The sequence below is a fragment of the Colletotrichum fioriniae genome, assembly GCF_027942845.1.
Source record: "Colletotrichum fioriniae strain IMI 355084 chromosome Unknown scaffold_6, whole genome shotgun sequence".
Taxonomy (NCBI): Eukaryota; Fungi; Ascomycota; class Sordariomycetes; order Glomerellales; family Glomerellaceae; genus Colletotrichum; species Colletotrichum fioriniae.
In genome coordinates this window covers 2,336,755-2,364,345 of record NW_027076842.1, presented here as the reverse complement: position 1 = coordinate 2,364,345, position 27,591 = coordinate 2,336,755, and the positions used below count along the sequence as shown (strand labels likewise).

At 52.5% G+C, this 27,591-nt stretch overlaps 9 protein-coding genes across 9 annotated transcripts; 3 read left to right on the top strand and 6 right to left on the bottom strand.

Annotated features, from left to right (window-relative positions):
• Window positions 1-90: 90 nt before the first annotated feature.
• Window positions 91-1,197, bottom strand: N0V96_006043 (uncharacterized protein; the record flags this gene model as incomplete). The annotated part of the gene is made up of 3 exons (XM_053193919.1): window positions 91-769; window positions 829-881; window positions 943-1,197. The coding sequence occupies 3 exons, from the start codon at window positions 1,195-1,197 to the stop codon at window positions 91-93; spliced, it is 987 nt and encodes a 328-aa protein (XP_053048495.1).
• Window positions 1,198-2,062: 865 nt separating this feature from the next.
• asa1 (Astra associated protein 1 Asa1) lies at window positions 2,063-3,419 on the bottom strand (the record flags this gene model as incomplete). Its single annotated transcript, XM_053193918.2, has 3 exons — window positions 2,063-2,812; window positions 2,901-3,144; window positions 3,199-3,419. The coding sequence occupies 3 exons, from the start codon at window positions 3,417-3,419 to the stop codon at window positions 2,063-2,065; spliced, it is 1,215 nt and encodes a 404-aa protein (XP_053048494.1).
• A 3,670-nt stretch (window positions 3,420-7,089) lies between these two features.
• Window positions 7,090-8,933, top strand: N0V96_006041 (uncharacterized protein; the record flags this gene model as incomplete). Its single annotated transcript, XM_053193917.2, has 3 exons — window positions 7,090-7,471; window positions 7,540-8,571; window positions 8,629-8,933. 3 exons carry the CDS (start codon window positions 7,090-7,092, stop codon window positions 8,931-8,933), a joined length of 1,719 nt encoding a protein of 572 aa, XP_053048493.2.
• Window positions 8,934-9,602: 669 nt separating this feature from the next.
• On the bottom strand, window positions 9,603-11,119 carry N0V96_006040 (uncharacterized protein; the record flags this gene model as incomplete). Its single annotated transcript, XM_065757562.1, has 4 exons — window positions 9,603-10,144; window positions 10,205-10,291; window positions 10,585-10,900; window positions 11,084-11,119. 4 exons carry the CDS (start codon window positions 11,117-11,119, stop codon window positions 9,603-9,605), a joined length of 981 nt encoding a protein of 326 aa, XP_065613905.1.
• Window positions 11,120-11,881: 762 nt separating this feature from the next.
• N0V96_006039 (uncharacterized protein) lies at window positions 11,882-13,495 on the top strand (the record flags this gene model as incomplete). The annotated part of the gene is made up of 2 exons (XM_053193915.2): window positions 11,882-12,954; window positions 13,012-13,495. 2 exons carry the CDS (start codon window positions 11,882-11,884, stop codon window positions 13,493-13,495), a joined length of 1,557 nt encoding a protein of 518 aa, XP_053048491.2.
• Window positions 13,496-13,911: 416 nt separating this feature from the next.
• On the bottom strand, window positions 13,912-14,809 carry RKI1 (ribose-5-phosphate isomerase rki1; the record flags this gene model as incomplete). The annotated part of the gene is made up of 2 exons (XM_053193914.2): window positions 13,912-14,354; window positions 14,416-14,809. The coding sequence occupies 2 exons, from the start codon at window positions 14,807-14,809 to the stop codon at window positions 13,912-13,914; spliced, it is 837 nt and encodes a 278-aa protein (XP_053048490.1).
• Window positions 14,810-16,772: 1,963 nt separating this feature from the next.
• Window positions 16,773-17,190, bottom strand: N0V96_006037 (uncharacterized protein; the record flags this gene model as incomplete). Its single annotated transcript, XM_053193913.2, has 2 exons — window positions 16,773-17,083; window positions 17,187-17,190. 2 exons carry the CDS (start codon window positions 17,188-17,190, stop codon window positions 16,773-16,775), a joined length of 315 nt encoding a protein of 104 aa, XP_053048489.2.
• Window positions 17,191-24,464: 7,274 nt separating this feature from the next.
• On the top strand, window positions 24,465-25,166 carry N0V96_006036 (uncharacterized protein; the record flags this gene model as incomplete). The annotated part of the gene is made up of 1 exon (XM_053193912.1): window positions 24,465-25,166. The coding sequence occupies one exon, from the start codon at window positions 24,465-24,467 to the stop codon at window positions 25,164-25,166; it is 702 nt and encodes a 233-aa protein (XP_053048488.1).
• A 488-nt stretch (window positions 25,167-25,654) lies between these two features.
• Window positions 25,655-26,842, bottom strand: N0V96_006035 (uncharacterized protein; the record flags this gene model as incomplete). The annotated part of the gene is made up of 2 exons (XM_053193911.1): window positions 25,655-26,170; window positions 26,270-26,842. 2 exons carry the CDS (start codon window positions 26,840-26,842, stop codon window positions 25,655-25,657), a joined length of 1,089 nt encoding a protein of 362 aa, XP_053048487.1.
• Window positions 26,843-27,591: the final 749 nt, after the last annotated feature.

Here is a 27,591-nt window from a genome sequence, read left to right as displayed (position 1 = left end):
CCGTTAAATTGCAAAGAATCTATTCTTCTTTTCCTCTCAAGGGTATACCTGCACAAGGTCTTAGATCATGAAATCGTAAAATGGTCATCTCTACGCCTTACCGTTGGCCTCCTCAGTCTTCTCTGTCTCCTTTCCATTCGTCCCGTTACCGTTCTCCTGACCAACAGGACCAATAGCCTCCCGGGCAACCATCAAATCCTGAGCCAACGCGCCGAGGTGAAGCACATCAGCCGACATGGCAATCAGGCTCATCCTCTTCGCCGCCTCCCGAAGCTTCTCCGGGCTTCCGTACGGCGGCGCGCAGAAAGCGAAGCCAGCATATGGCTTGTCGTGCTTGTCAATCGTATCAAAGAAGAGCTTCGAGATCTCAAGCCACTCGGGCTCGTCGGCGCCCATGCCGCCCATCTTAGCCTCGAGGTTCATGCTGACACGGCAGTCGAGCGTGCCGAACCAGACGACGTCAATGTCGGGGCACTCTGTAAGGATCGCGTCGAGATTGCGCACGCCCTCGGCGGACTCGATCTGGATCATGATGGCGGCCTGGTCGTTGACGCACTTGTGGATGTCGCGGTTGGGGTCGTAGGGGGTGTCGGTGAGGAAGGGGATGAGGCGGAACGGGGGAGCAGAGCGTGTGCCTCGCTGCTTGGTGCCGTACTTAGCCGCGGACAGGACGTGCTTGGCCTCCTCTACCGTCTCGACCTGGGGAATGACGACACTGGCACCGCAGTCGAGGGCGTAGCCGATGGCGGCGTGATCGTGACCGGGAACACTGTGGGATGAATGTTAGCGCTAGCTTCACTGTTGCTACTTGTTTGTGGGTACCCTTACCGAACCCAGGGGATGGTTCGTCCCTGGCTCATGAAGATAGCTTCGTGGACCATCTATCCCCGTTGGTCAGTGAAGTTCGGCACAGCTAGTAAGCCGTTCTGGCCGATGACTCACCGATGTCATGGTCTCAACGTTACAGGAAGTGTGCTCCCAGTCAATCCAGACTGCATCGTATCCCATGGGGGCAAGGAAGCGGGTGATGGGTAGAGCACTGAGGCCAGCATAGTAGCACATCAATGGGGGGATCTTCTTCTCATGCGCATCGCGAATGGCTTGACGAGCCTTGTGTGGTTGAAATAGGGAGGGCGCCGCGTAGGCATTCATGCCCAGCGTGGGGACATTCTTGTATTCCTGGCCGATGACTGACATCTTGGCTGGTCTGTCCGTTCGGAAGATGGATGATAGTAGATGAATAGTGTCTCTGAGGTGAGGTATCCAAGTAATGGAAGAGATATCGATGCGTCCCAATGTTGACAGAGAGAGCGGCTATGGCAACTCTTTTATATCATGCTGGATTCATCAAACGTCACATTGCATGCTGCCGACTTGTGGACCTTCAGGGACTACCAGAGGCTGCCGGGGCTCGCAGTTGGTTTCTCTCCGGTAGCGACAACGTGGAGCTGGACTATCGGCCTGTCTCTGGGACCCGGCATCGGTACTATGCGATGCTCCAGAGGAGGTCCTAGCTAATGATTTTCATTGACCTTGTTTGACGAGGAGAATTTCTACAGCACGATGGATGCAGCGACGGGTGGACACCCTACTCTCACGTCAGCGTCTGTCGGGAAAAGAAAGTGTCGGGTCGTTATGCTCAAGCGTAAGACTTTACAAAAGACCAAAAGTCCAAAGTTCCGTACCCTAGCCGTAAACATTCTTTCGTACATGAATCCAATGGCTTATTGGGTATCTTAGTGCTTAGTATGGGGTAAAGCAAACGTCGATATGAGCGAGCTTCCTAGACGCGGGGAAGGTCCTTAAGGTGACAAGTGGCGCATTAACCAGGCGGTCATTGTTTGAGGGACGTCAATTGCTACCTCTCGGACACGGGCCGACTTGATCGGGTCCTAACAGCCGGCTGAGCTGGCGTAAGCTTCCACCAGCCTCCAATGACCTTTGAAAGGGATATCATGTTTTTGGCTCCGCGCTAGGCGTTGTCCATCGCAGTAGGTCTTACTGCAGGATCATTTACGACCTGGATCAGACAGGGGATCGTATCCCTCTTCAGGAAGGACCCTCAGAAAATGTCCCACATGGATATTTTGCCGTCCTTGCTCCCAGCTGCCAGCCAGTGAGCATTTTGAGCTTGCTGGATGCGCCTGTCCTTGACGCTGAGCTGTTGCTGTCCTGAACGAGAGATAAGATCGTGGGGAAGCTGATTGGGATCGCCGGCCGCGCCTCGGGTTTCATCAGTCCGAGATGTCGCGCTCACACTGGCCAAGGCAACCGCATAACATCCCACTTGGTGCCATTTGAGAGCCGCCACCTCCTTAAGGGTCTTGGAGGAGTACACACGAATCATCGAATCCCAGCCAGCGGTAGCAAAGATGCGTCCGTCGTCCCGTATGCGTAAACCCTGCTGGCCCGAATGCTTGGTATTTAGAATCTTCACAGGGTGTTGGATGATGTCCCCGTCAATATCGGAGTTAGGTCCCGTATTAGGGCCCGGAATAGGGTGTTTGGCGATTGTTGCGTCTGCACCGGAGGTAAGAAAGTAGCCTTGCTCCGAGACGACGTCGAGGGAGAGGATGGGCTGGTTATGGACTTGAGACAGGTAGGTAGTATTCCAAGTCCCACTGTTGAGCTGCAAGACCGTTGCTAACCCATTCTCGTATGCGGCGACAAGGGTCAAACGACCATTGGTGGATGCCTGCGTAGACACGGGCCCATCAACGTACAGCAGGGCTAGGGCCATGACCATGCCATTTTTCTCTGTTGACTTTATTGTGTGAAGTCGCTTCTTGGACGGTAATTCGTAGATGTCGACCTATCACGGATGCACGGGTTAGGTTGCCGGTCTCATGCAGAAGGCCGGGCTTAATGGCGGAGATAATTGGCCGGGGTGGTGAACTGACCGATTCCGACGCCAAAGTGTTTGGCACTGCCAGCAATAAGCCCGAAGACTCGGACGCGTCGTCGCCAGGCAGTGGAGCACATGATGCGAATGAACAGAAATTCATGGTATTGACGTCGATGAGATGCAAAAGCCAAGGTTGTGGCCTTGACTCTGGTGTCTCGTCGAGAGGTAGCTTCTTGCTCAGATGGGACTCATCCTTGAATCCCAATTGCCAGATGGCAAGCTTGTGATCCCGGCCGTGGCTATGTAGAGGGTGAGACAGAGGATCAGCGATGCAGTGATGAAGGGATGCTCACGTTATTATCCGGTCGTCTCCCCAACCCTTTATCCCCAAAATTGCGTTCTCGTGTGGCCTCCATACGGCCGTCGGGCGCATTATGGTGAGATCCCAGAGGACGACGAAGCCTTCTGCATCTCCGCTGGCTAAACGATCGTTACCGCGGATGAAGGTTAAAGCGTGCACTTGGGCTTTGTGACCTCGGAGGATGGACTTTGGGTGAGGGGTCGATTCTGCCATGGCTAGGATTGTCCGATCTGCATCTGCGATCTTAGGTTGTCACGAGAAAGATCAAAGTACTAAGAAGCGCGGTGATTGAATATGACGGAGGAAAAGTCGAAAACAGTGTCAGTACTTTTGACAAACACAGTACTCTCGCGCTGAAAGAAGGGGCCTGGCCCTCCTGCACTCCTTTACCCAGCTTACTTAACACTGCGGAGGCGAGCCACCGTTGCCTGCCGGGACATGCTGTTCACAGTATCAGGACAGTGCCTCGTCTGACTGACATGCCATGTTTTCTCTGATTTTAGGAATCTGACAATTTGTCAATTTTCAGAGATGGCATTTCTGACTACCGGTATTTAGGATACCGAGTATGTACAACAACGGTGACAAGGTATCTCACGTCAGACCTCTGACGCATTACTCCGAACCGCCCGTCTGCGTGAGGTGTCGCCCTTTGATTCGAGGACGAACCGATAATGATCTACTCCCAAGAGCCCGGATCCCACGGCGGCGGATATCGACGTGACTGGTGAGATGAATATCTGATAAGGACGAGGGATGCTGTGTGAGGTGAGATGTCTTGGCAATCCCCAAAGAGCTTGTGACGTGGAAAAAGGGGGAAATGGGCACTATACTTCTCTTAACCATGAAGGCAAGCGCGTAAGGTAGAGAGAGCCCGTAGATGTTTATCTACTTCCGTTGTGGTTGGGGCGTTTGTTTAAAGTTGCCATTATCCACTGCGAGCTGGGGTTATCATGGCATGACTCTTGTAAGGCGGAGAAGATCGAGAGGCCCGTGAGGCCCATGTACAGTGTATCGGTGTAAGTCAGATGCTCGCAGCCCGGTTAACGAGAGTGCATTCGTTGTATCTCTCTGCCGCCACATCTTAGTTAGCAGAGCCGTCACTTCGGTGCGGTATGAAGCTTGTCCACCAGAGGATGGTGGGAAGCGGACGGTGCGGCCGAGTCGACCGGAAAGTCCGGCCCGTATCGGATGTTATGAATTCGAGTGGAGGGAGGCGTGTCGTCGCCCGCTCGGTCCACGTCAGCTTGGAATGAAGGGTATCCTATATTTTACCGTGATGCCTAAATCGTGTCGGAGTACGCAGCGTGGAGTTGTGACGTACTTCTTGGGCTGAAGGCAAGACACACTAAGGTACAGGTAGCTTGAGTTACCTTGTGTAAGCTATCTACAGTTGCGGAAGATTCCAAACAGCGTGAGTTGGATCCTGTCGGAGAATCCCTTCTGATCAGACGGGAACGCTCAGAACCAAGTTAATGGGATCATTTGGTGTGGATGGCACAAAGTCCCTCTGTACTTCTCCACCGGTCCTGTCATCACTCTAGGTGAGAGCTCGGTGTAGTTAGGTGTGTTCGGTGTACCAGGGGTGCTTGCCTGCTTAATGGACGAGGTGGTGTGCCGGCGTGGGGGAATCTCATTGGATCATTCCATCCGTGCCCGAGCAGATTTACGGTACCTGCTCCTTGGTTGCTCCCCTCCATTCCAGATTCAGAGTAGGTTTTTACGTGTGTCCATCTCGGTCTCTTGGTGCCGGTACGTATCACAACTTGCGCCAGCGCTGCTTACCTCATTTGTATTTGGTAATTGGTCCTTTCTGCAGCCCTCGTAAATCTGACAGACGGCAATCTCTCCGACACGTGCAACGGCAGGCAACATTGGCACGCAATTGTCGCCGACGACCCTCTTCCGCCTTACATCCTACCTAAGCACCCAAGCCACCCCCAAGCGTCAACTTGGCATCATACTCAACGGACTTGTCGGCCCAGTTGGCTTCAAGATCGGCACACCAGTCTGGTGTTACACACACACACTTCGTCTGCTTCGAGTCTACTCTGTTCCTCCGCATCCCGAGACCCCTTTCCAATGCATCTCAGTCAGTCTCGATACACGAAAAAAACCCTTCATCCGGGTTCGCGGAGGACGTTGTGATGGATGCATGACCCCAAGTCGGCAAAGTTGCTCCGAACCTAGCGTGCAGAAAATCCACCCGTGATGGATGAACTTTGTGCTATGAGCACTGGGCGATTCGTGTCGCAAGCGACATTCTTGAATTAGCACTCAGCATCATGTCGGCCTAGCAGCCACGGCGGATGAATCATCTTTGCAGCGGGCACACCGTTCAAGAGCCTATTCAATGGGAACTGGGTACAGGTTGTTCGAACTTCGCCCTAGTTCTTCTCCGCTCCGCACCACAAGGCAATGCTTGTCTGATCAAGCCTATCGAGCTGTCGTTTCTTTTTTCGGTTCTCGTTTCTTTTCTCCGACGTCCTTATTATTCATCGTCTCAAGATTCTCGAGTGTTGAATCACCGGACGAGTCACCGGCAGGCGAACCATCGGGCACACGGTTGCTTTACAAATCAACATGGGAAACATTAGTCTGAGTAGTAGGGACGGGCGCAAGTTTTGATGATGTGGCGGCATTCAGTGGGCAACAAGCGCAGCCTTATCCGTCTGCAGCATCCAACGAGATGCCTGTGAAACTCGAGCTATTCCCAACTGGCTTGTACCAGGTGTTCGCAAGTGCGTCTCTAGGGGCTCGGATCGACCCCAAAGAACGATACATTGCGTACCTAGACACCTGGACTGAAGGCTCTGACTCCTCCGCCCGAGTTACGCCCACCCAAACTCCGCAGATAGGTCGTTATGTCCATTACTTCCACCGAGTCGGCGGAACCGGTACTGCACGCTGCGTAAATGCAGCCCCATGAGCAGAGACAGGGGGGCGGCTGATGTACAGTAAGCGATGCAACTTCGGAGAGCCTATCTTGGCCTCCAATCTGCCTAAGCAGAGAGCCTCAGCGGGAACAGAGGCCCCCAAGTTAAGCCCACAAGGGATGTTGCGGACTTTCGGAACATTCCAGATCTACGAAATGGAGTCAAGCCTAAGATGAGATATACTCGACTGTCCAGTGCAAGAAGAGGGATGCATCACGAATCGCAACCACACCTGCGGCACGCATGCGGAGATTGGACGATTTTCACTTCTGTCGTTACCAAGCAGCAGCGCCAAAGTCGTGCAAAGGTTCTCACATCTTGGGTCATTTTCCCTTTTGGGCTCGGTGCTAAAGTGTTTGTAGTAGGGCTTACCAATGACGCCCTTACATCACGCTTCGAGTCGTTCATACGTACCGCCGTAACGTCCCAGCCTAACGCATCCTTCTCGGACCTGAACGCACCACCAGCATGTTGGGACGACCCGTCGCCCGTTATGTTACCGCGACATAGCACAAATGTTAGTCTTGCACCATACACAATGAGCCATCGCATCAAATGTCTCCGTTCAGGAGCTCCCCCCTTGTCAGCTTCTCACCGCGCCCAGGCGTCTACCGCACTTCGGAGTGGACCAAGGCCACACTTGCGGGTTGTCTCTCTTCCTCCGAGCGGCGGGCTACCGGCGTCAACGCTTTCCAAACTCCGACCCGCATCGCTTCCAGATTCTTATCATGGTGTCTGATCAGACACATAAGAGAGCCGGGCCTCCCCCCGGTCTTTCACTCTCGTCTATTTTGTGGCACGCACCTTAGAAACATTCAGCCTCAACCTGATTATCCTAGCATCCAACTCTGGCTTGGATTTTAGAAGCCACAAGCCGTTGCAGGCATATCAAACTTTCAGTCATAACGCCAGAGTACTCGACCTACTTGCTTGGCAACACCGCAGCCATGACTTCAACCACCAGCACCCTAGTAACACCACGAGAGAAGACCGGGGAGAAGACAGGAGGAGAGACAGATAGAGAAAACACTCCTACACCATCGATGCTTGACGAAGAGCCAGTAGAGAAGAAGGAGGAGGCCGACACCGCGACCGATGAGGAAGCCGGCTCATCACAACCAACGGAACCCAAAGAGCCCGAATACCCCACCGGGATCCGGCTCACCTTCATCGTCGTCGCTCTAGTTCTCAGCATTTTCTTAGTTGCTCTCGATATGACCATTGTCGCAACCGCCATTCCCAAAATTACGGACGAATTCCGCGGTTTGGATCAGGTCGCCTGGTACGGTGCCGCTTTCTTCATGTGTGTTGCCGCTTTCCAGTCAACTTGTAAGTCATCCGACCCCTCCTAAACGCCCTTCCTTCTACGAGAACATCACTAACACCATCGTGAACAGGGGGTAAGGCATACAAGTACTTCCCACTCAAGACCTCGTTCCTGCTCTCCATCTTTATCTTCGAAGTTGGCAGCCTCATCTGCGGTGTCGCTCCCAACTCCGTCGCCCTCATCGTCGGCCGCGCCATCGCCGGTGTTGGCGCCGCAGGTATCGGCTCCGGTGCCTACACCATCATCGGCTTCTCCGCCCCTCCCGACAAGCGACCCACCTTCACCGGTATCATCGGAGCCTCGTACGGTATTGCCTCGGTCATTGGGCCTCTGATCGGCGGCGCCTTCACCGACCACGTTAGCTGGCGCTGGTGCTTCTACATCAACCTCCCCATCGGAGGTCTCTCTGCCGCCATCATCCTCTTCTACTTCCACACCCCGCCACAGGCCGTCCCTGTCAAGGCGAGCATGCTTGAGAAGTTCCTCCAGATGGATCTCATTGGCACCGCCCTCATTATGGCTGCGACTATCTCCTTCCTACTCGCTCTGCAGTGGGGAGGCCACCAGCACCCCTGGAACTCGTCCACCGTCATCGGCCTCTTTGTCGGCTTTGGCCTTATGATTGTCGCTTTCATCGTCCTCGAGTGGTATCAAGGCGAGCGTGCCATGATCGCGCCCCGCCTCATCAGCGACCGCACCGTCTACATCTCCTCCGCATACGCCTTCTTCTTCGCCGGCGCCTACTTCGTTCTGGTCTACTACCTGCCCATTTACTTCCAATCCGTCGACAACGCATCTCCCACGCAATCCGGCGTCCGCAACTTGCCACTCATCATCGCCGTCACCATCGCCACGGTTGCCTCGGGCATCTCCATCTCCGCCACAGGACTTTACACCCCAATCCTCGTTGTCGGCGCTGCTCTCGCTACCGTCGGCGCCGGCCTCCTCTACACCCTCGACATCGGCACTGGAAGCGACAAGTGGATCGGATATCAGGTGCTCACCGGTCTCGCATGGGGCGCGGCCTTCCAGGTTCCCATCATTGCCGTTCAGGGCACAGTCAGCGAGAGTGATCTTGCATCTGCCACCGCCGTTCTGCTCTGTAAGTCCATCTCTAGCAAATTACCTTGGATGTAATTACTAACACCAAATCTTACAGTCTTCCAAACCGTCGGCGGAGCCTTCTACGTCGCCGCAGCCCAGTCAGGCTTCCTCATCACCGTCCTCAAAAAGGTCGCCGAGAACGTGCCCAACGTTGACCCCAACCTCGTCGCCCTCACCGGCGCAACACAGATCCGCACCGCCTTCCCCGCCGACGCCGTGCCGGGCGTCATCCAGGCCTACATGGACGGTCTCAAGGTCGCGTTTGCCCTGGCCGTCGCCGGCGCCGGCATCTCGTTCCTCATCTCTCTCGGATCGAGGTGGAGCAAGCTCAACACCAAGAACCTGGCTGGTGCCGCCTAAATCATTGTCGTTTCGTCATGAGAAAGAAGCGGGAGATTGCATATTCACAAATTCTGGGCTTTCTTGTTCGACTCTAGTTAGCTTCCCCTTTTGTCTTTCGCTAGATACCATGTTCGACTGTGCAGGAAAGTCTTATAGAATCTAATAACAGGCAGACGGGCCATGGAGTTTTGGTTGCATTTAGGGATAGGAGGAGGAATCTTGGTCTATCTACGAGGGTGCTTAATCCAGGGCAACTCAACTCTTATGTTTTACGAAGATAATGTCAGATTCTAATTGTCAATGCACAATATGTGTCAATATGAACTCTTGTTACGATGTGAATCACTGATTAAGTCTGCTTATGCTCCACCACCGTGGTTTTGCTGAGCGCTAATTCGTATTCAAACCTGAATAGAGGCTGGAGAATGAATCCGCTTTCACCTACATTGTGTAAGGTGAGGTGAGATAAGGGTCGGATGTAGGACAGACATGCACGGCAGGTGTAGAGGGACGACGAGAACAGCGGCAAGAGTAAGACGGGAGCGGTGAAGCGGCGGAGGAAAGTGCGAATGTACCTTGTTAGAGTATGCTCAAATCAGGTCTTCTCTCCCCTTGCCCGTATTTGTTCTTTCCTCATATTGCATGAGTTGATCTTTCAGATTCCATTCGGTACGCCTCACTTCCTCGTCAAGCAAATAACTCCTGAGTCTTCCGCCTCGTCTCCCCAGCAGACGAGTCCGCAGGCGACTGCTCAACCTTGTACTCGAAATCTTTCTGTATCCCCCTCACCAGCCGCAGCTCCGTCTCGCTGTCCTGCGCCGAGGATACGCGCCCATCGCTGTCGCCTTCCAGCCGCACCGCGCCCTTCTGCCACTTCCTCGACCGCAGCGACATGCCGCCCGAGCCCCCGATCGTAGGACCCACGTACTTTGCCGTCGTCTTCCTCGTTGTGTTTCTGTTCTTGCTGAGCAGGAAGCGGAAGGCGGGAAGCGTGGCGACGATGATGCTGACGGACGACTCAATGTGGCTCCACATGCTCAGGAGCACTGGCCCGTTGGCCACCGTTGTTGGGTCCTTTGCTGCGTCGCCGGTGGCTTTCGTCACCTGCGCGAGCCGCGCGATGGCAAAGGCTACGATGATGCCACCGAGGGAGAAGAGGATAGCTAGGCCGAACTTGTGGGATGGGGAGGTGCTCAGCTTGCGTAGAAGGTTGAGAGGTAGGATCATGACTGTTTGCATTGCGTAAGTAATATGGGACGCCTACTGCAGCTTCGAACCCGACAACGTACTGAGGATATCTGCCGCGACATCTGCGCTCGTCGCGAACTTGATAGAAGCATCTGCTCGTACCAGGTCTTCCGGCGCACTGCAACCGGCTGGTTCTACAGCGTCAGCCATTCGTCCAATAGTCTTGGGTTCGCGAAAACGTACTAGCACTCCAATACTTCGTCAACGGTGTGCATGTCAAAAAGTTGGAAAGCATGCAAGCTAGATACAGCACCAAGACCGCACCGAAGCACACCCACCAGGCGCGAATGTATTTGGGCAGTCCGGTGACAAGCCTTCGTACGAAGAAGAGAATGGAGAACTTTGCTGTTCATCACACAAATACGGTCAGCGTTGTTGACCACCGTCTTCGTTGTGCCGATAAGAGAGGGGAGAAACATACCGGCCCACAGTGTCGTCCAGAACAGCAGCATCTGGCAGAACATCAACTTGAGGGATGCAATCGTCCTGCCAATGAACTCTTCGGGCGCAAGAGGCAAAGGTGCCAGAGGATCCTTAGCAGCCGCCTTGGTATACTCGCCGGCGAGGTAGAACTGCGGCAGCATGCAAGTGATGACTGCAGTCAAGGCCGTCAGAGTGACGAAGCCCGCGATGATGAAGTAGTCGTCGGCAAAGAGGCGCCGCTGGAGGATCCATTGGAAGCTGCCTCGAAAGACTGTCATTCCAAAGGCGGCTCCCCACATGACCCAGATGAGTATCTATCAGACGTAAGATCTCGTGTCAGCTAACGAATAACGGAGTGATATAGGGTAGCGTGGCCAATGCGACGGTTACGACCGAGGCACGGATCAGAGATCGACAAACGGAGACGTTGCCCCGGCCGTGCCGGACTCCGAGTAAGCGGGGGCGGGGCGGCACGGGCGGGTCGGTTGGCTGCTTACCATCATCTCAGTATAGCCGAGCACCGGAGTCGCCATATTGCGAGTCGTTCGTCTTCCGGACGATGTAGGTTTGCGTCTCTGGATCGGTTGGTGGGTTACTCAGAAGTTCGACAGCGGTACAGCAGCTGAATATCGGGAAAAGTGGCCACACGAGGGCATTAAAAGAACGCATTCACGTTGCTTTTTTCTCTTTTTGCATTTTGCCTTCGCCCCCCGAACCGACCTGCTGGATCAGGGGCACTACGCCGAGACGCATCCTGCCCATGCGAGTTGACAGAAGGATGGAAGGGATTCTCGTCACTCACCTGCGGGAATACCGGCTAGGTTTGCGCCATACCAGCAGGGCAATATTCTTTTGCTGTTTCTCGCTCGTGTCAACGGACATGCTAGCCCGAGTCGGGATTCGGACGACGTGGGGTTGAACAAGGGTATTTGGATATCGACCGGGGGCTTGCCACCAACGGCAGCACCTCATCTCGCGTCTGCGAGGATGCTACCGACCTGCCAATGAGAGAGTCGTCGAACCATGACACTACTGCACTCGATGGCAGACCTCAACCAACCTGCATGATCCCCTCCGTCCTTCGCTAACGATATTTCTGCAGGTTCATGGGATCGCCTGGGGGGAAATTCCTCCCAATTTTAATATACTTCCCATCGCTACGAAACTGGGTTCGAAACCCGGAATCCCGCGATAGAAGAATGCTTGACTTTCCTCCTGCATCCAGACCTCCTTCGCGTTTCGTCGTGGTTCGTCGCTTCTCTGACTCTCCTGCCAAGTTACCTTAGTCAATAACCATGGTTCGTGGCGCATCCCTCGTCGCCAACTTGCTGGCTGTTGTCGCAAACACCCTCGCCGTTGCGGCTGAGGACATCGCTGACGCTGCTACCACTTCGACTGTTGTAGCCAGCCTTGCAGGTTCAGAGAAGATTGCTTGTGGGCTGCTCAACTCCCGCTACCCCAAGCAGACCTTTTACTCCGGTTCCGATGGCTACGCGTATGAGACACAGACACAGTACTGGTCCGCGACAGAGTACAACACACCAGCTTGCGTCTTCGTTCCGCAGAATACTCAGCAAGTGTCTTTTGCTGTTACCACATTGACTCTGAGCTTGACCAAGTTCGCCGTCCGCAGTGGCGGTCATATGCCAGTCGTTGGATACAACAGCATCGGATCGTCCGGTGTCCTGCTATCAACGTCAAATCTGACCACTCTGGCCCTCTCCAGCGACAAGTCCACTGTATCTGTTGGTGCTGGTTACAGGTGGAGAGATGTCTACTCCTACCTTGCACCTTCTGGCTTAGCAGTCGTCGGAGGCCGTATCGGCGGTGTTGGCGTCCCCGGTTTACTTCTTGGGGGCGGAATTTCCTTCTACTCGAACCAGTACGGTTTCGCAGCCGACAACGTTGTTCGGTACCAGGCCGTGCTCTCCAGCGGATTAGTCGTCGAGGCGACCGCTACCAATGCCTACTCGGACCTCTTCTGGGCGCTCAAGGGCGGCGGCAACTCCTTTGCCATTGTCACTCGCTTCGACCTCAAGACCTTTGTGTCGCCAAAGGTGTGGGTAGGAATCTCGCAGTACGCGCAGGCGGACAGCGCTAAGTACCTCGACGCCGTCTACAACTTTGGAAAGTTCGGTTCCGCGGATGGCAAAGCCGCCATTATTCCCACCATCCTCACCTATCCTTCCTATAACATCACCGCGTACGCGGCTGCCCGGTTCTACGACTCAGAGACCGCGCCCACGACGGCATTCGAGAACTTTACCTCTCCTGCCCTGACGCCTGTGGCCGATTCCTATGCTCTCCAGCCTCTCGCCGATTATGTGAATGCCGTTGATGCACTTCAACCCACCGGTCTCCGACAAGAGTTAGTTGTCTAAGCCCCTCGAACTGCTATCTTACCAAAGCACTAACTCTCTTCCAGATTTCGCGTCATGTCCCTTGTAGTCAACCGCGACGCAGTAGACTACGTCCACGACACCTTCCTCGCAGCCACCAGCGCCGGCCTCGCCAGCATCGTCGGCCTCTCGGCGTCCATCACCTTCCAGCCCATCACCAAGGAGTTCATCCAGCAGGGCGTCGCCAAGGGCGGCAACCCCCAGGGCGTGGACCCGTCCAAGGCGCCGTACTTTTGGGTCGTCGAGAACCTGACGTGGCAGGACGCCAAGGACGACGCCGCGGTAAAGGCCTTTGCCGACAGCGTCACGGCGAAGATCGAGGCCGGGTTGGTGGCTAAGGGCGTTGCGGGCGGGTATCTGTACTTGAACGATGCGGGACAGGGGCAGAAGATATTCCAGAGTTACCCGGCGGCAAACTTGGCGAAGCTCAAGGCTATTCGCGCCAAGTATGACCCGCTGAGGATTTATACGAACCTCTTGGTTGGGGGTTGGAAGGTGCTTGACGCCTGAGGATTATCTGATACTGACGGCCACTGTCTTTTTACACTAACCAGCTCAGAATAATGTTTATAGTAATGTATAGTTAATTTGTGCATGACGATCAGCCTCGAAATTTGACATGTTTGTCTCTGATCCGACGAGATTCTGCATAAAAGTTGACTGATAGGTATTGCCGTATAGTCCGTTAATATTGCAGTAACACCATCAGAACGTACAGTCAGCCGCCTTCTTTCGCTTGTCGATATGAATCCTGTAGTAAATATCAGCAGAGCCATCGTAGTCCGACCAAGTCATCAGCAAAAAACAAGATCAGCTGTTACTGGAAAACAAAATTCAACTTTTCTAGGTATTCCAATCTCGCTATAAAATGCAAATGCGCCCTTTCCGCCTCTACACCTCTTACTCACACACCCCGCGGCAGAAATCTATGAAGAACCTCCCGTAACCTTGACACTACCATCCTCCATACCAAAGTACGCAGCGACGGGCTTCTGCGCCAACCCAACCTTGCCGGCAGCAGCAGCCTCGACACCGTTGAGACCGTGGAAGATACCAATCTCGACGATACCGGGGATCATGAGCAGCTCCTTGGCCAGAGCCGAAACCTCCCACGCGCCACTCGCGTTACGGGCACTCCCGTCGGACACCTCAGAGGACAGGAGAAGCTGCGGGAAGGGCGCGTCAATGAGCCACATGCCGTTGTCGGTGACGACCTCGCCGGCCTTCCCGGGGGCGCCGGGCCGGACGGCGGGCTTGACGGCGCCGAGGGCTGTGAGCCTGTCCAGCACGTCGGGGGCGGACATGGGGAGGACTTCGATGGGGATGGCTTTCCAGTTCGTGAGCAGTCTCGCGGAGAGCTTGCGGTAGTCTGGGATATCCAGTCAGCTACATTTTCTTAGGTCTCCCTGCTCAAGGGAAAAAAAACCTACCAGCGACGACAACAAACTTCTTGGCAGCAATAGCAACAAGCTTCTCCTGGAATAAACACGCGCCGCCGCCCTTGATGCAGTTGAGCTCGGCGTCCACCTCGTCGGCGCCGTCAAACGCGACGTCAATGGCGACGAGCTTGCCGTCCGGGCCCACGGGCCTGTCGTCGAGGTTACACAGGCGCAACCCGGCAGCGCGGATGAGGCCCTTTGACTGGCTGCCCGTCGGGAAGAAGGTCATGTTGCCGTAAAACGAAGGACCTTTGGCGGCGATGGCGTCTACGACGTAGACGACTGTGCTGCCGGAGCCGATGCCGACGTAGCGGGCGTCTGGGGCGAGGTGTTCGTCTACGGCGCGGTAGGCGGCTGCCTTTTTGGCTTGTTCGACGAGGGACATGTTGGGTGTGGTTGTGAGGGTGCGGCGAGGGCTGAGGTGGAGGGAGGTTGAGGTTGAGGTTAAGGTTGATGGCGGGGTGGTTTTGGGTGTGAGTGGTGAGCGGGATGGGGTGAGGGGATGAGTTTTGGTGGTGAGGTGTGAGAAGGGGCGTGAGGTGGTAGATGAAAGTGAGGAGGAGGAAGACAAGAAGCGGAGGGACAGAGACGAGACTGTTGATCTTAGAGCTCTACTACTTGTACTGATGCTAGTCAGGGACATGGAAGGCGAGGGCGAGGCGGGAGTCGGGATGAGGTGGTGGTGTTATAGTGGGATGAGCCATAAAGTTGCGTCTCTTGCGGCTGTCCGGGCTTACTCAGGAACCTGAATCGTAACGCGGGACGGGGAGTGGATTCGGGCTCCCGGCTGGTGGCGGCTGGTCACGGATGGGGGGTGTTCTGAAGTCTTTCTCAAAGATAGACTCGGAGAGATATTGGCGACTGGCATGGAATCATTGTGCTTGGTCGGTCATGCTCTAAACCATTGGAAGTTACTTGAATCTCTGGCATCTAATTGATGCCTTTTGCAATCACCAAGCCAAGAGCCGCGATCCGGAATGGCTGATCGCTCGGTGAGTCTCGGTGAGAGCCCCTCCTTCACCGAACGCGGGGCACAACTCATCAGATGTCAATGCACCTCAAGAATTCAGGGACCACTTCTTTTTTTCAGCATCTCCACATAATGACGTACCTAACGGTGATTTCCAGGGACGTCAACTCTTCTCCACCACGCAGCACCGACTCAACGCCCGCCGTTTATCGTCTCAGAAGTCAGAACCGGATCCGCCAAATCAGACCGAGACGGCAAGACCTCGGAGGGGGTGCCAGTGAGTGCGCCGGGAGCCCCACCGGTCTGCATCCCGGTGGAGAACTGTCGGTGGAGAAAGAGGGAAAAGTCTGTACCTTCATAGGAGATCAGGAGAATCCTTCACAAGGAACTACCCTCGCGGTCCTCGCGGGTACTGAAGAGGTACCGTGCTGAACGACGTCATTTTGCTCAAAAATGGAGACTGGGTGTTGCTCTGAGGGGATATGAATGGATCCGAATGTACCCTCTGCTGTTTAGGAAGACGAATTCAGGGGATCAGACGCGATTGATTAGCGAGCTTGGATTTGATCGAGATAGTCGGTATCGATAAGATCACAAGTCAACGACAACCAGTGCAGATTGCACCATAAGGTAAGATGGTTTCAGCATAAAGTAGATATCTCGCTTATGGGCTCTCCCGAAGTATCTGTCAGCGTCTCTTCGTTGAAGAGTTAACATGCAAATTTTCTAGAGTAAGGTTGAATGGTCATCTCAATTCGGCTGAATCCTCGGTTTTGCTCCGACGGCAAGCAATACCAACATGTGTGAAGATAGTGCGATGAACGACCCTGAGAAGCACCCATTACCATATTGGAAACCACGCGAAGACGATCAAGAGTCTCAGCAATTGGCTTCGTAAGGCGATCCTAATAGAACATCATCAACAGCTGGCTTTGACCAAGCGTAACGCGGTAGGAATTGTACTGAAGTATCACCTTGCGGCCAAGCTTTTCAGGGCAGCGGTCTTGGTTCTCATCTTCTATACTAGTGGGCAAGTCTGCTAATGGTGTTGACGATTCTTTGCTGCTAAGGATCAAAGGCCTATCCCGCTCTATCTGTGGTGTTGCTCAAACCTCAGTAATAGTGAGTGCCCGAAGGAGGGAGGGGTATTCACGTTATTGAGGTACACTACCGCATTGCTCCGCGACCCAAAAGTCTAGTGAGGCCCATAGGCCTTGAACTAATTGTCTTTCTCGCGCTTCCGATACTCCTCGACCGAGGTCCCCGCGTCAAAGCAGAGAGGATAGTACTCATCCACAACCTCAATCAGCCCATTATCATCGTTTATAGTCAGGTCCAATCTTCCTCGATAGCGGAACGTTTTCCCGCTGGCCTTGAACTAGCTCGTCAGGTCGTTCACGTACGTTCCGGTACCGACAAAGGCAAAAGTCACATGAACTTTCTCATCCTTCTTCAGCTCCGGCCAGACAAGCTCAACGTGCATTTCAAAGTCGGGGTTCGCATGTTTCCACATCCCGACGTGATCCGCTATGCCGGCGTGCCCTTTGCGCTGGACACGGAAGGCGTGATCGTTGTAGATGACTGATTTCGAGTGAAGGTCGATCCACTGCTGGGGAGGTCCAGTGGCATCGGATAGTGGGAAGACGCCGGCCCAGACGGCGGCGAGGTGGTCGGGAATTGAGAGATTTTCTGGTGATCAATTCTTGTCAGCGTCTTTATAGGCGACAAGATAGACCGGGAAGACAACATGGGGGGGAAGAGTGCGCCTCGCTCCAGACTAAAGCTGACTTACTCATCATGGCCAAAGTCTGCACAAGAGGGCAGAGTGACGTTGCCTGGATGAGGGGATGGTCATTGACAGGGAGGCAGGTAACTATATAACTTTGCGTACGGTTCTATAGTTGAGGGCAAACACTGTATTGGTGAAAACGAGAGTTTTTGCCGTTGCAAGTTGCCGGTCGTGGAAGCTGGTCATGGGACTGTTAAGAACAATGAAGTCCAAGTATACCTCGGCGGCGATCAACCTGCAGGATAGGTGCTTCTATGGAAGAAACATCCAATGCTCGCCATTCTACAATAAGCTTGTGCCTCGGCTGGTATCCACAACGGATGTGCCGCGCTTCACGGACCCCGGTGGACCGTGGGCCGGAGCCGTTCCGAAAAGCTAGGGAACAAGCTCTGGCCTGCAGGATATGGGTACCCAAATCCAGATGACATGTCTCCTACCTAGATATCAGCCACATCTTTGGATATGATGATGACCCGGTTCATGCAGATGCAGTCAAGGGATCGAAACCTTGTTCTGGGAGTAGAAACACAGTGTACCCGCCTGCGGTAACACAGTCATGGTGTGGCCATCCAGCATACTTCACACAGGACAGTTGAGATGGTCGGTAGTGTGATATCAATTCACTTGAGATTGATGAATAGTAATGTGACCTTTGGCCACGATTTCGCCCTGAGTCCTTGATCTAATAAGCGGTGATCTCTCAAGGCTTCGCGGAGATTTGAGCTACTGGGATGTCGCCAGGTATGGTTTTACCTCTGGAATCGGCTTCAGCTTCAGGGACCTATCGGTAAAGGAGGCTTCTCCATCTTGGATGGAAAATAGCTTGCATACTGATATGTGTCCCCTCTGGGCTCAATCAGATGACCTTTAAATGGTTATGTCCGCCATCATGGGACACAGCATAAATGAGAGCAAATACTACAAGACCGGTTGTATAATGAACGTTACGTGACTTGACATGCATAGTCAAGAAACATGATGGAGGAATATTGAGACAAATTGAATTTTTAAGTGGTCTGACAAGCCCGGCACTGACTAGAAGGTAGATGAGCTCAGCCAAAGTTCAATGTCATAATGCGATTCCCGTGCAGCCGGATTACCCGCTCCCTAAATGCCACAAGATTGAGGTGAGCAGAACTAGCTAAGCATCTTCGCAAGTAATGAACAGGGACTTTATCGCCAGGGTCCATTGAGTTCCGTGCAAGCATATTTGAGGCTCGCATATCGCCATTGCTAAACACAGAGCATATGCTGGGCATGTTTTGTGTTGAGAAATATATAGTGTGTTGTGAGTCGGGCCTGATGTTCTAGAATGATTTCAATTAAAACCTGTCATAGCTGTTGGCAAGGCACTTACTGACCGAATAGCGTCTAGGTATAACGCCCATAGCCGGAAGACTGTGGCAATAAACATTGTGCCTTGATTCTACTTGCCATGTTACCCCCAGGCTTCCAGACAGGAACTTCCTCATCTTCTATCGACCCTCGGAGTCTTAACATGGTCCAGAAGCCTCGTCAAATCATCCGAAAAAGGCTACTCGGGGGCCATCTTACTTAGGCACCTCCAACCTCGTTGCTATCACCAGTGCAGGTAACTGGAGCCGCCTATCTAAAAAGGCGGGTCAGATCGAATTGTGTGTGTGAGATAGTCGAGTGGTGAAATAAATAAATTACTGCAATGAAGTAAGAGTCCGGGTTGACTGAGGGGCTCGATATTTGATTTTGGATGGGGGCGTGTTTTGTAAGGCGTGTATTCTCCTCCTTTCCTTTCCCTCTATTTTCTTCTTTTTTTCCTTTTTCTTTTTGTATAACTACCTTAATCTTCATTCTGCAAGAACATTGAGCCAGTCGGCCAAATGTTTCAATATCCGTTATTGAAGTACGTGCACGACTCATTATCTATAGATCTTCTAGCATATAGCTAGCCCTCATCTGAAGGGCAAGTACTTGACTATCACCGGCCAAGGTAGGTAGGACCACGTGACCATCTTCGGGATTGTTTCAGTCTCCAGTCAATTCCCTTCTCAAGACTAACAAAACTACAAGTCGAGCCTGTATCAAGTTGCAACGCCTGACTGCCTCTATACGGCCTATTTCGTCCCAAAAGACGTATTTTATATCAGCCATATAGGCGGCGATGCTCAGCTCCGCAGTTCTCACGGATCGAGTTCATCATTGTCGTTTTAGCAAAAGAAAAATTTAGAAGAGACTAGTGAAGGTCACAAAGCTCAATGAGGCGGTGCTTGTGTCACGCCCTCGTTTCAAATGTTGCGGGTTCCTAATCTGCGGGTGCGTGAACCACAGATCGAACCGTTGTTCCTAGTTGCATTGCTGACATAAACCCCCAAGGTAGAGGCATAATAAGATAATCTTCCTATTCCTCAGAAAATGATTGGCTCGGATCTAATACGGCCGAGTCGGTTCCTTCGGCGAGCCTTTGGCTAGCCCAAGAGCGATGGCCATTGGCCATGAGATTGCTGGGGTGGGAGCCGGCATATGAAGTTTGCGTGGAACCTGGCTGGCGTTCGTTTGGCAAGTTAAACATTGGTGTCATCCTTGACGGGGATCTGTATGCTTGTGGCTGTCAAACAACTTTGACTTCTACCTAGAGATTATTAATCTTACCTATTGGAAACACGAGGCCAATGAAGTCCCGGACCTACAAGATGAACACGTTCAAGTACTCCTAATAGAATGCGGGACAAGTCTGAGTCTCTGTTAGACTACCAGAGTACAGCTGAGAAGAAAAAAAGCATACCAAAGGGCACTTTGGTCTAGCCGAAGCTCTCGCTTCCACGTGTCTACCGTCCTGTCTCTTCCGGCAACGTCTTTCCACATCCGTTGCCAATGTTTCGATTCCCATGTTCTTACTGACATAAAGGAGGCCTCTTAGCTGAGATGATGCATATGGAATCAGAGCTTAGATGGACTTCGTTCATCGAGACGAACTGCTCTGAATTTCATCTAAACGAACCTGCGAATTTCGGTCCATAACCCGAAAATGGCCGTCAACCCGTTGCATTCATGGCATACAATGGCAGGTTCTCTAGCGTCAACCATCAGTTACGCAGGGACCTTACCATTGAATGACACGTCGTATCGTGCTTGAAGTTATCTTGTCCCACCGGCTCCGGTCACTTACGCAAGACTAGTATCCCTTGAACAGTGAAAAGGGGCGTTGTGGATTTACACTCGAAAATGACTTAAACTTTGCCGTTCCCCCGGGTTCACTCACAATTGAAGGCTGCGCAACTAGCGCCTACCGATTGACTATGTAACTCAATCTGAAGATCTACGTTCAGATTGACTTCGTATTCTCAACGTCGTTGCATGGCGAGTCAAGGTGAGATCTACTGGTGCACCGAGCCATGGAACACTGACTCAAACTGACATTGACTTTTACCACTGCTGACTCTATCCAGGTTCGATTCAGAAATTTTCTTCAAAAGTTTCTTAGCCCTACAAGACAAGTGGCTACGTCTTGAGCTGCATCGACCACGGGTCCCGTTGAGGTCGTCCTGCTTGGCACCTGTTTCCATCACCAGGGTGCAATACAAGTGCTGCAATGAGCAGTACCTTGGCAGAGACACAGATAAACAACGGCTTGGAGAAGACAAAGGTGAGACACGGCCGAATCAGCACCGAAGTTGGAAGAATCACATTGCAAAATGATGTTCGAAACCATGATCGTCGAACCCGTCCCTGAGAGAGCAGAATTACTGCCTCTAATGAATGCAGGCTCCAAAACATTGAGGTAAGCCCAACCAGGTTTTTCCAGAACAGAGGCCTCCACGATGGCCAATGATTCGCGGTCCAGCCACTCTCATGGAACCAGGTGGTCTGCATGTGGATGAGAGTCGGCGCGGATGGTGCAAACGCCGTAGCCGCCCTTGTCGTGATTGCATTGTTTATGGTCAGAATGGTCCGTTTCGAAGGGGGGCCTAGATCATCGACGAAAGTGACGTTGATGAGCCACGGCGATCATAACATGGAAGGGCGAAGATCCAGTCGGGTAGGCAGAGGAGGAGGTGCCGCCAGACGTCTCGACTGATGCAGTGGTGGTGGCTGAGGGCGATTCTCATGAGCGAATCGCATTTCACGAACAGTGACAGGACCCCACTATTATCCGTTTAAAGACATTGACGGTTGACGGCCTGTCGTCTAGCCTTACGAGGATTGACGTTCAAGTGTCAGAAGAGACCGGGGGGGTGAGAGGGGTTATGTTGGGTTACTGTGTTTATGACTTGGCGGTTTGGCAGGCAGTCTTGCGTTGTAATCGAGCTGTCATCTCGGAAACTGGAGAGCTTCAGAGGGTTATCCCAGAGACAAGCGAGTTGTCAAAATTTGCTGGATACCGATTGGCTACCCAGAAGCCATCTCGGAACTCTGCGCTTCCTGGACTTTAGAGTTCACGTTGACAGAATCGCAAGAGCCAATCGCAATCAACTTGAGAAGTCTGAGCGGAGGGGCTTCAGATATAACAGCGGCTGAACCCCCCAGCAAATAAACGCGGCATGACAGCATCCCCCAGCCAGGTGTCGACAAAATTAGGGATCAGATATCGATTAATGCTTTCTACTAAGTTCAGTCAGCGCTGATGAAAGACGGTGGCATCCCGTCCCGGGGGAACGAACACAACTCTTCACATATAGGTTCGCACTACCTATATGTGTGCCCCTGGTCAACGCGGCTGTGCTCTTCGTGATCTCCAGGCGATCTGACGCTGTAACATGTCTTCCACAACGGCTGACTAGCGAATCGCATTCTCGCGGAAGCACACCTCCCCTTCCAACCCCCGCTCATTTCCCCAACTGTTCGTGCCACGAGATCCTTGGCAAGAACACTCAGGAACGCTGTCTAACGCCGATGTCAAATGGCTGACAATTGAAACAGTCGGTTGGTTGTCCCTAAATTGGGGATAGATCTGCTGAGGTTGTCAAAGTCTAACGCAAATGCCGACTAGGGGCCTTGCAAGTTGCACGCTTCTCACTTTCCCATCTCATGATTCCACCGCTGTAAGGCCGCTAACGTCCCTCGTCCGTCTTGGACGGAAGACTGCGCAAACAGCACCCGGCGTTTGGGGCCGCCGACGTTGCATCCCGAATCGAGCTATACTACAGTGTTTATATGACTTGCATAAGGTGTGCATTGGTGATTTGAGAATCTGGAGAATCTGTGATCGTGAGATACATAAACGTCGTCGTCGATCCAGTTCTCGCCAAGCTCATTTCTTCTGTGTCTCAAGCTCACATCAAGATACTTTGCGATAATATCAACCACTCGCAACTACATCTTTTCTACTCCAACAACCTACTCATTGTCTGCAGGTATCAGGCACCATGGATTCCTATCTCGAGGAGACATCTTACACCTTCTTCCCCAGTGTCGAGGGCAGCAGCCCAGTGTACACATTCGACTCTCAATTCATTCCTTTCCCTGCATCAGAGGGCACAGAGAACTTCTTTTATCCATACTCATTCCCGCCATACCAAACATCTATGCCTCTCATGAACAACGCTTCTCCACTCTCCTTGGACACCGACTACGCAACCATCAACACCCCATTCACCGCATCCTCTCCCCGCTCAGACTTCTCGCCCATTCCCAGTGAGCCTTTGGATTTCGCATCACCACCCAGCACCAGCAGCGGACCTGTCTCGCCGCGATCGCCCCCACAGGAGGTGCAGCCCGAGAGCTGGGGCCCGGCAGATCTTCACCAAATGGGTTATCTCGACGTCGCCGGCAACTGGCGCTGCCGCTACTCAGGCTGCTGCTCCTCCCGAGTGTTTCTACGCGCGTGCGATCTTAGGAAGCACTTCCGGGGCCATGCAAAGTACTTTTTCTGCACCGAAAAGAGATGCCAGCAAGCGGGCGTTGGTTTTGCGACCCGCAAGGACTTTCAACGGCACATGGGCTCCCACAAGCCTGCTGTGAGGTGCATGCACCCGGACTGTGATCGCATCTTCAGCCGGAAGGACAATATGGTTCGTTCAGCCCACTCTTATTGTAACCCCATTGGAACACAAGCTAATTTGCAACAACAGAGAGAGCACTACAAGAAGATTCATCAGAGGTTGAGGAACAACCTCTTCCCAAGGAGGTGCCGTCAAACCAAGAAGAGAGAACCTCAGGCTGCCTCACCAGAGTCCAGCTGCTCTACTTGCTGCATGGACTGTTAAATTGCTTTGATTTTGGGCAAGATTATTTAAAGGCATTGGCAAAACGGCTGAACGGCCTCTACCATTCGTTATACGATTCATGAATCATGGGTTAAGCGTTGTGTTTTCATGGAGTCTTCGGGGAACAGCATAGGAGCTACTGGATTCATCCTAGGATGGGAGCCCTATAATAGATAGATTACTAGTATTTGATGCCTAATGCAGCCATTCATTACCTTCCGGTTGGAATGCCGAATCTTTGGTACAGGAACTGCAATCATTCCATGACAAGGTCTCGAGAAAAGACTACTAGCTAAAGTATCGATCCTGGAACTCTATCGGAAGTCGAATCCCGAAGGCTCCCTGTCAATTTTCCGTACATGACGAGGTAAAAATGTCGATTCTAACTTAGCAACAAACTCCGCCAGCGAACTCCACCAACGGACATGCAGGTATCATCACCTTGCTGTAGATTCAGCTGTCTTTGTCGATGCCTAGGAAATTCTGTATGCCGTCATAGTTAGGCGCATCCCTCGGCTCCCACGTCGTCGATGCTAAACCTAATGAAGCATGTTGGTGAACCATGCACGCAAAGAAAGCTCACCCGCATTCAGACTCGCTCTGAACACCATTGACCACTGTTTCGAAAATATTAGTATCAAGTTGGATTGCTTATCTGTCTACCAGCAGTGCACGTCGTTGAGTTGTATGAGGCTTGTCGAAGAGCCCTAGGATAGAGGAATTTCAAGTTCTCGTTCCTGACAGTTTTAGATATAATTACAATCTCAAGTGTATGCCCGTACAAACTAGGTAGTCATTAAATATTATGGCATGCTCCTCAACTGCATTCTCGGAGTCCGCGAGGCCCGTGATACCGAAAGAGATTCGGAAGTAATGGAATATTGATGAGGTGCCATACGGCAAGTTTGTAAGCGTATCGGACGAAACTTACGACAGAACTGATATTTGGTATCATTCTACCTTTCAGATAAGACAATAGTCTCTCGAATCCCGTTCTCTAGTCAAGTGTGCTCTTAGGCCTGACCAATCCTGAACCTTATTTGAAGCCGATACATTGTCTCAATCAAAGCAAGTTAAACCGCCGAATTCACGTCCCATCGAAATGTCTAAGACGGATATTACGCTCATTGGAGTCGGCAACATCGGTGCCGCAATGGTGAAAGTCTGGCTGAAAGCTGGACTAGCCGTCACCTTGTGGAACCGAAATCCTCAACGGCCATCTCTTAAAGAGCTCGTCGAGCAAGGCGCTGTTCTCGAGACAGACATCAGATCAGCTATTCGAAACAGCAACGAAGTTGTCTTGTGTGTCTCAATCTACGACAACATCATGGACGTCCTCGGACGTGCCCTTCCCTTGGGTGGAGGGGAACGCTCTGTCTCGGTCATCAATATTATAACGGGAACTCCCAAGGAGGCGCGCGATATGGCATCATTCCTTAAGAAGAACGGCATCACTGCGTATTTTGACGGTGCCATCATGGTGACGCCGGCGTTGGTAGGCACCGAACACGCTTCAATGTTTTTCAGCGGCGAGAATGACGCCAAATTCAGCGAAGTATCCCCGCGTTATCTGGAGCCACTGGGGAAAGTCCACTACATCTCTGAGGATTCTGGAGCAGCAAGCTTGTGGGATCTCGCAGCCCTAGCTGCCTTGTATGGAACCTTCACCGGAGGTATCGTTGCTCTCAACCTACTCAAACGCCAAAAGCCGGAAAAGGGCAATGAGAACCCCCCCGACAACCAAGAAACCGATGGACAAGATCATATTGCCGCTGCTTTCGACTTTCTTATCTCATCTGTCTGATGTTGCCCAATCTCTGGATGAGGAAACTTGGGAAGAAAACTTTGGGAACCCAGCTTCGATGCAGATCAAGGGGCTCGAGACGATTCTAAGAGGCTTTCGCGAAGAGAAGGTCAGCAGCGAAGGACTCGAATTGTTCCATTGCATGCTGAAGAGGTGCATGGAGGAGGTTGGCAACAATGCTGGCTTGGCCAAGATGGGAACATACCTACAACAGTAACGGCATTAACTTGCGCCTCGCCTGGTTGGCCAATGTTACAAATAGAGATTTTTTTCGAATACTAAAATTACACGGGAAAGTAGATTCTCAGCAAATATATTACTAATGATACAAAAAGAAGTGAAAATTATGTTATTGTTCCCCCCTTTGTAATTCAAGCCTCCGGGCATTCAGTTCAGCCGCGATGTATCCATGGTGGTTTCAAGCACCCTTTCGCTCTGATATCAGTCTGAAAGCATTCAAACATGTATGCACTCAAGTTTGATCGAAATCAGATGTCGATGCTGGTTCCCACAACCTCTGGGAAAGCAGGATCACCCGCGCTAGTGAAGACCGACTTGACCCGCTTGTGTAACACCAAATCAGCAAAAGCCCCAACAATTCCAGCAACGACCTTTCCAATCCTGCCAAACTCCAGGCTCCCAAGCTCGCTCTCCAACAAAGAGCGCGCTGCCTCGGGCAATGTAAGGTTCAGTGAAGAAATGAGGTTGGGGAAATCCGTGAACGCCCCGTGCGTAGTGTTATTGACGGTCAGCAGAGCTTTCGCGCCTCGCAGAGCGGCGAAGAAGACGGCCCAGGTCGGATCATCGGCCGAGTGCCCCGGTCGGCCAACGAGAGTGAATGGTCGATCGAGACCTGCGTTGAGTACGGGATCGAGGAGCTTGCCGTCCAAATTGATACCGCCTAGGATGCGCGAATCTTGCAACATTGCAGCCGCCGCCGTGGCACCTCCCAAAGAATGGCCAAACATAATCGTGTGTTTGAGGTTGACGCTATTGATAGGATTCTTTTGAAGATGTGAGAGTACAAAAGAGACATCGTCAGCTCGAACCTGGAATTCTGTCAGCTACACGTCGGCCAGGGACTACTTAGGGGTGGAACTTACCTGGGTGAGAGATTCCAACTGTGTAGTATTGTCGGTATCAAGATTGACTGCCTGATAAACGGTTCCATCAGGAAACTCAACAAAAGAAGGATCATACGGGTGGTCGATCGTAACGACAGCGAAGCCATGGCTAGCCACCTCGCGAGCCATAGCGCCGTAGAGGAGGCGTGGGTTGCCCCAGCCAGGGGAGAACAGCACCAGCGGAAAGTTCGAGCGAGGACGCCTGCATGAACGAGTTTTAGGCTGGCAGAACTCCATCTCGAATGAAGAGAAGGTGCCGTTGGGTAGGCCGACAGCGACGCCCAGCTGGTCGTAGGCCGCGGCCACGAGGGGCGTCATGTATGGCACTCTTTCCATACCCTCACAGGAGTTTTTGGTCTTCTCAACGGGCATAAAAGTCGAAGTCATAACTCGTCGTAAGTGCGTGTTGTTGACTGGAGCATAAGGGTCGAGCCTGCTCTCATCGGTCAGGGCTTCCACTGACATGGAAACCGCGTAAGGCCCAGTTGGCCCGTTGACGAGAATCGCCTGAGTCGCTGAGGCGAGAGCGCCTATGATCAACGCTGGGATCATGATGTCAGAAGTTGAAGGTTGGAAAGTGGTAGAAAATGCTTTGATGAGGTGCTCGGTGTGTGAGATGTAATACAATCAAGAGAGATAGTGCTTGTCTGAGTTGAGAATGATGAAACAGAACGAGAAAGACGGTGTATCTTATACTCATCCATTGTCACTTCGTCGTGCCCATGATCACAGCTCAAAGACCCTCTCGCGTGGTTGCTTCCCATTTGAGATAAGTGTAATTAGGCTGGGCAAGGTGGAAAGATGGAAAAAGAGAGTAGCTGCGCCTCTCATACCTTGAGTCGGAACTTTGAAGACAACTCGAGGCTTTGGCCCTCATCTCTCCAGGCACCACCTCAGCTTAGACGTTGGCTTTTGTTCAATTGGCCACACTACCCTGTTTTACTGGGGATTTTTACTTAGCGTCGCTCAATTGCTTCCGCTTTGGGTTTGGTGAGTTCGGGGTCCTGATCCACCCCCCGACGATCTCAACATCTTACACAACTTGCGCGAACCTTTCGTACACACACTCTCCCTATGATGACTACTCTCGCAAATTTTGCGGCGAGCAACAAAGACTTTGAGCCATACGGAAATCATAGGTCTCTCATGATATTCTGGCAAAACAACAATGCATCTTGGGCCATTCGACCGTCGGACTAGACGTTCTCGCTGCGCGCCGTGCGCTGCCAGCCATTCGAAGGTACGGCAATCCACCCCTGTCTTTGCTATTGCAATTGCCGCGAGCAATTGGGCTTCTTCGA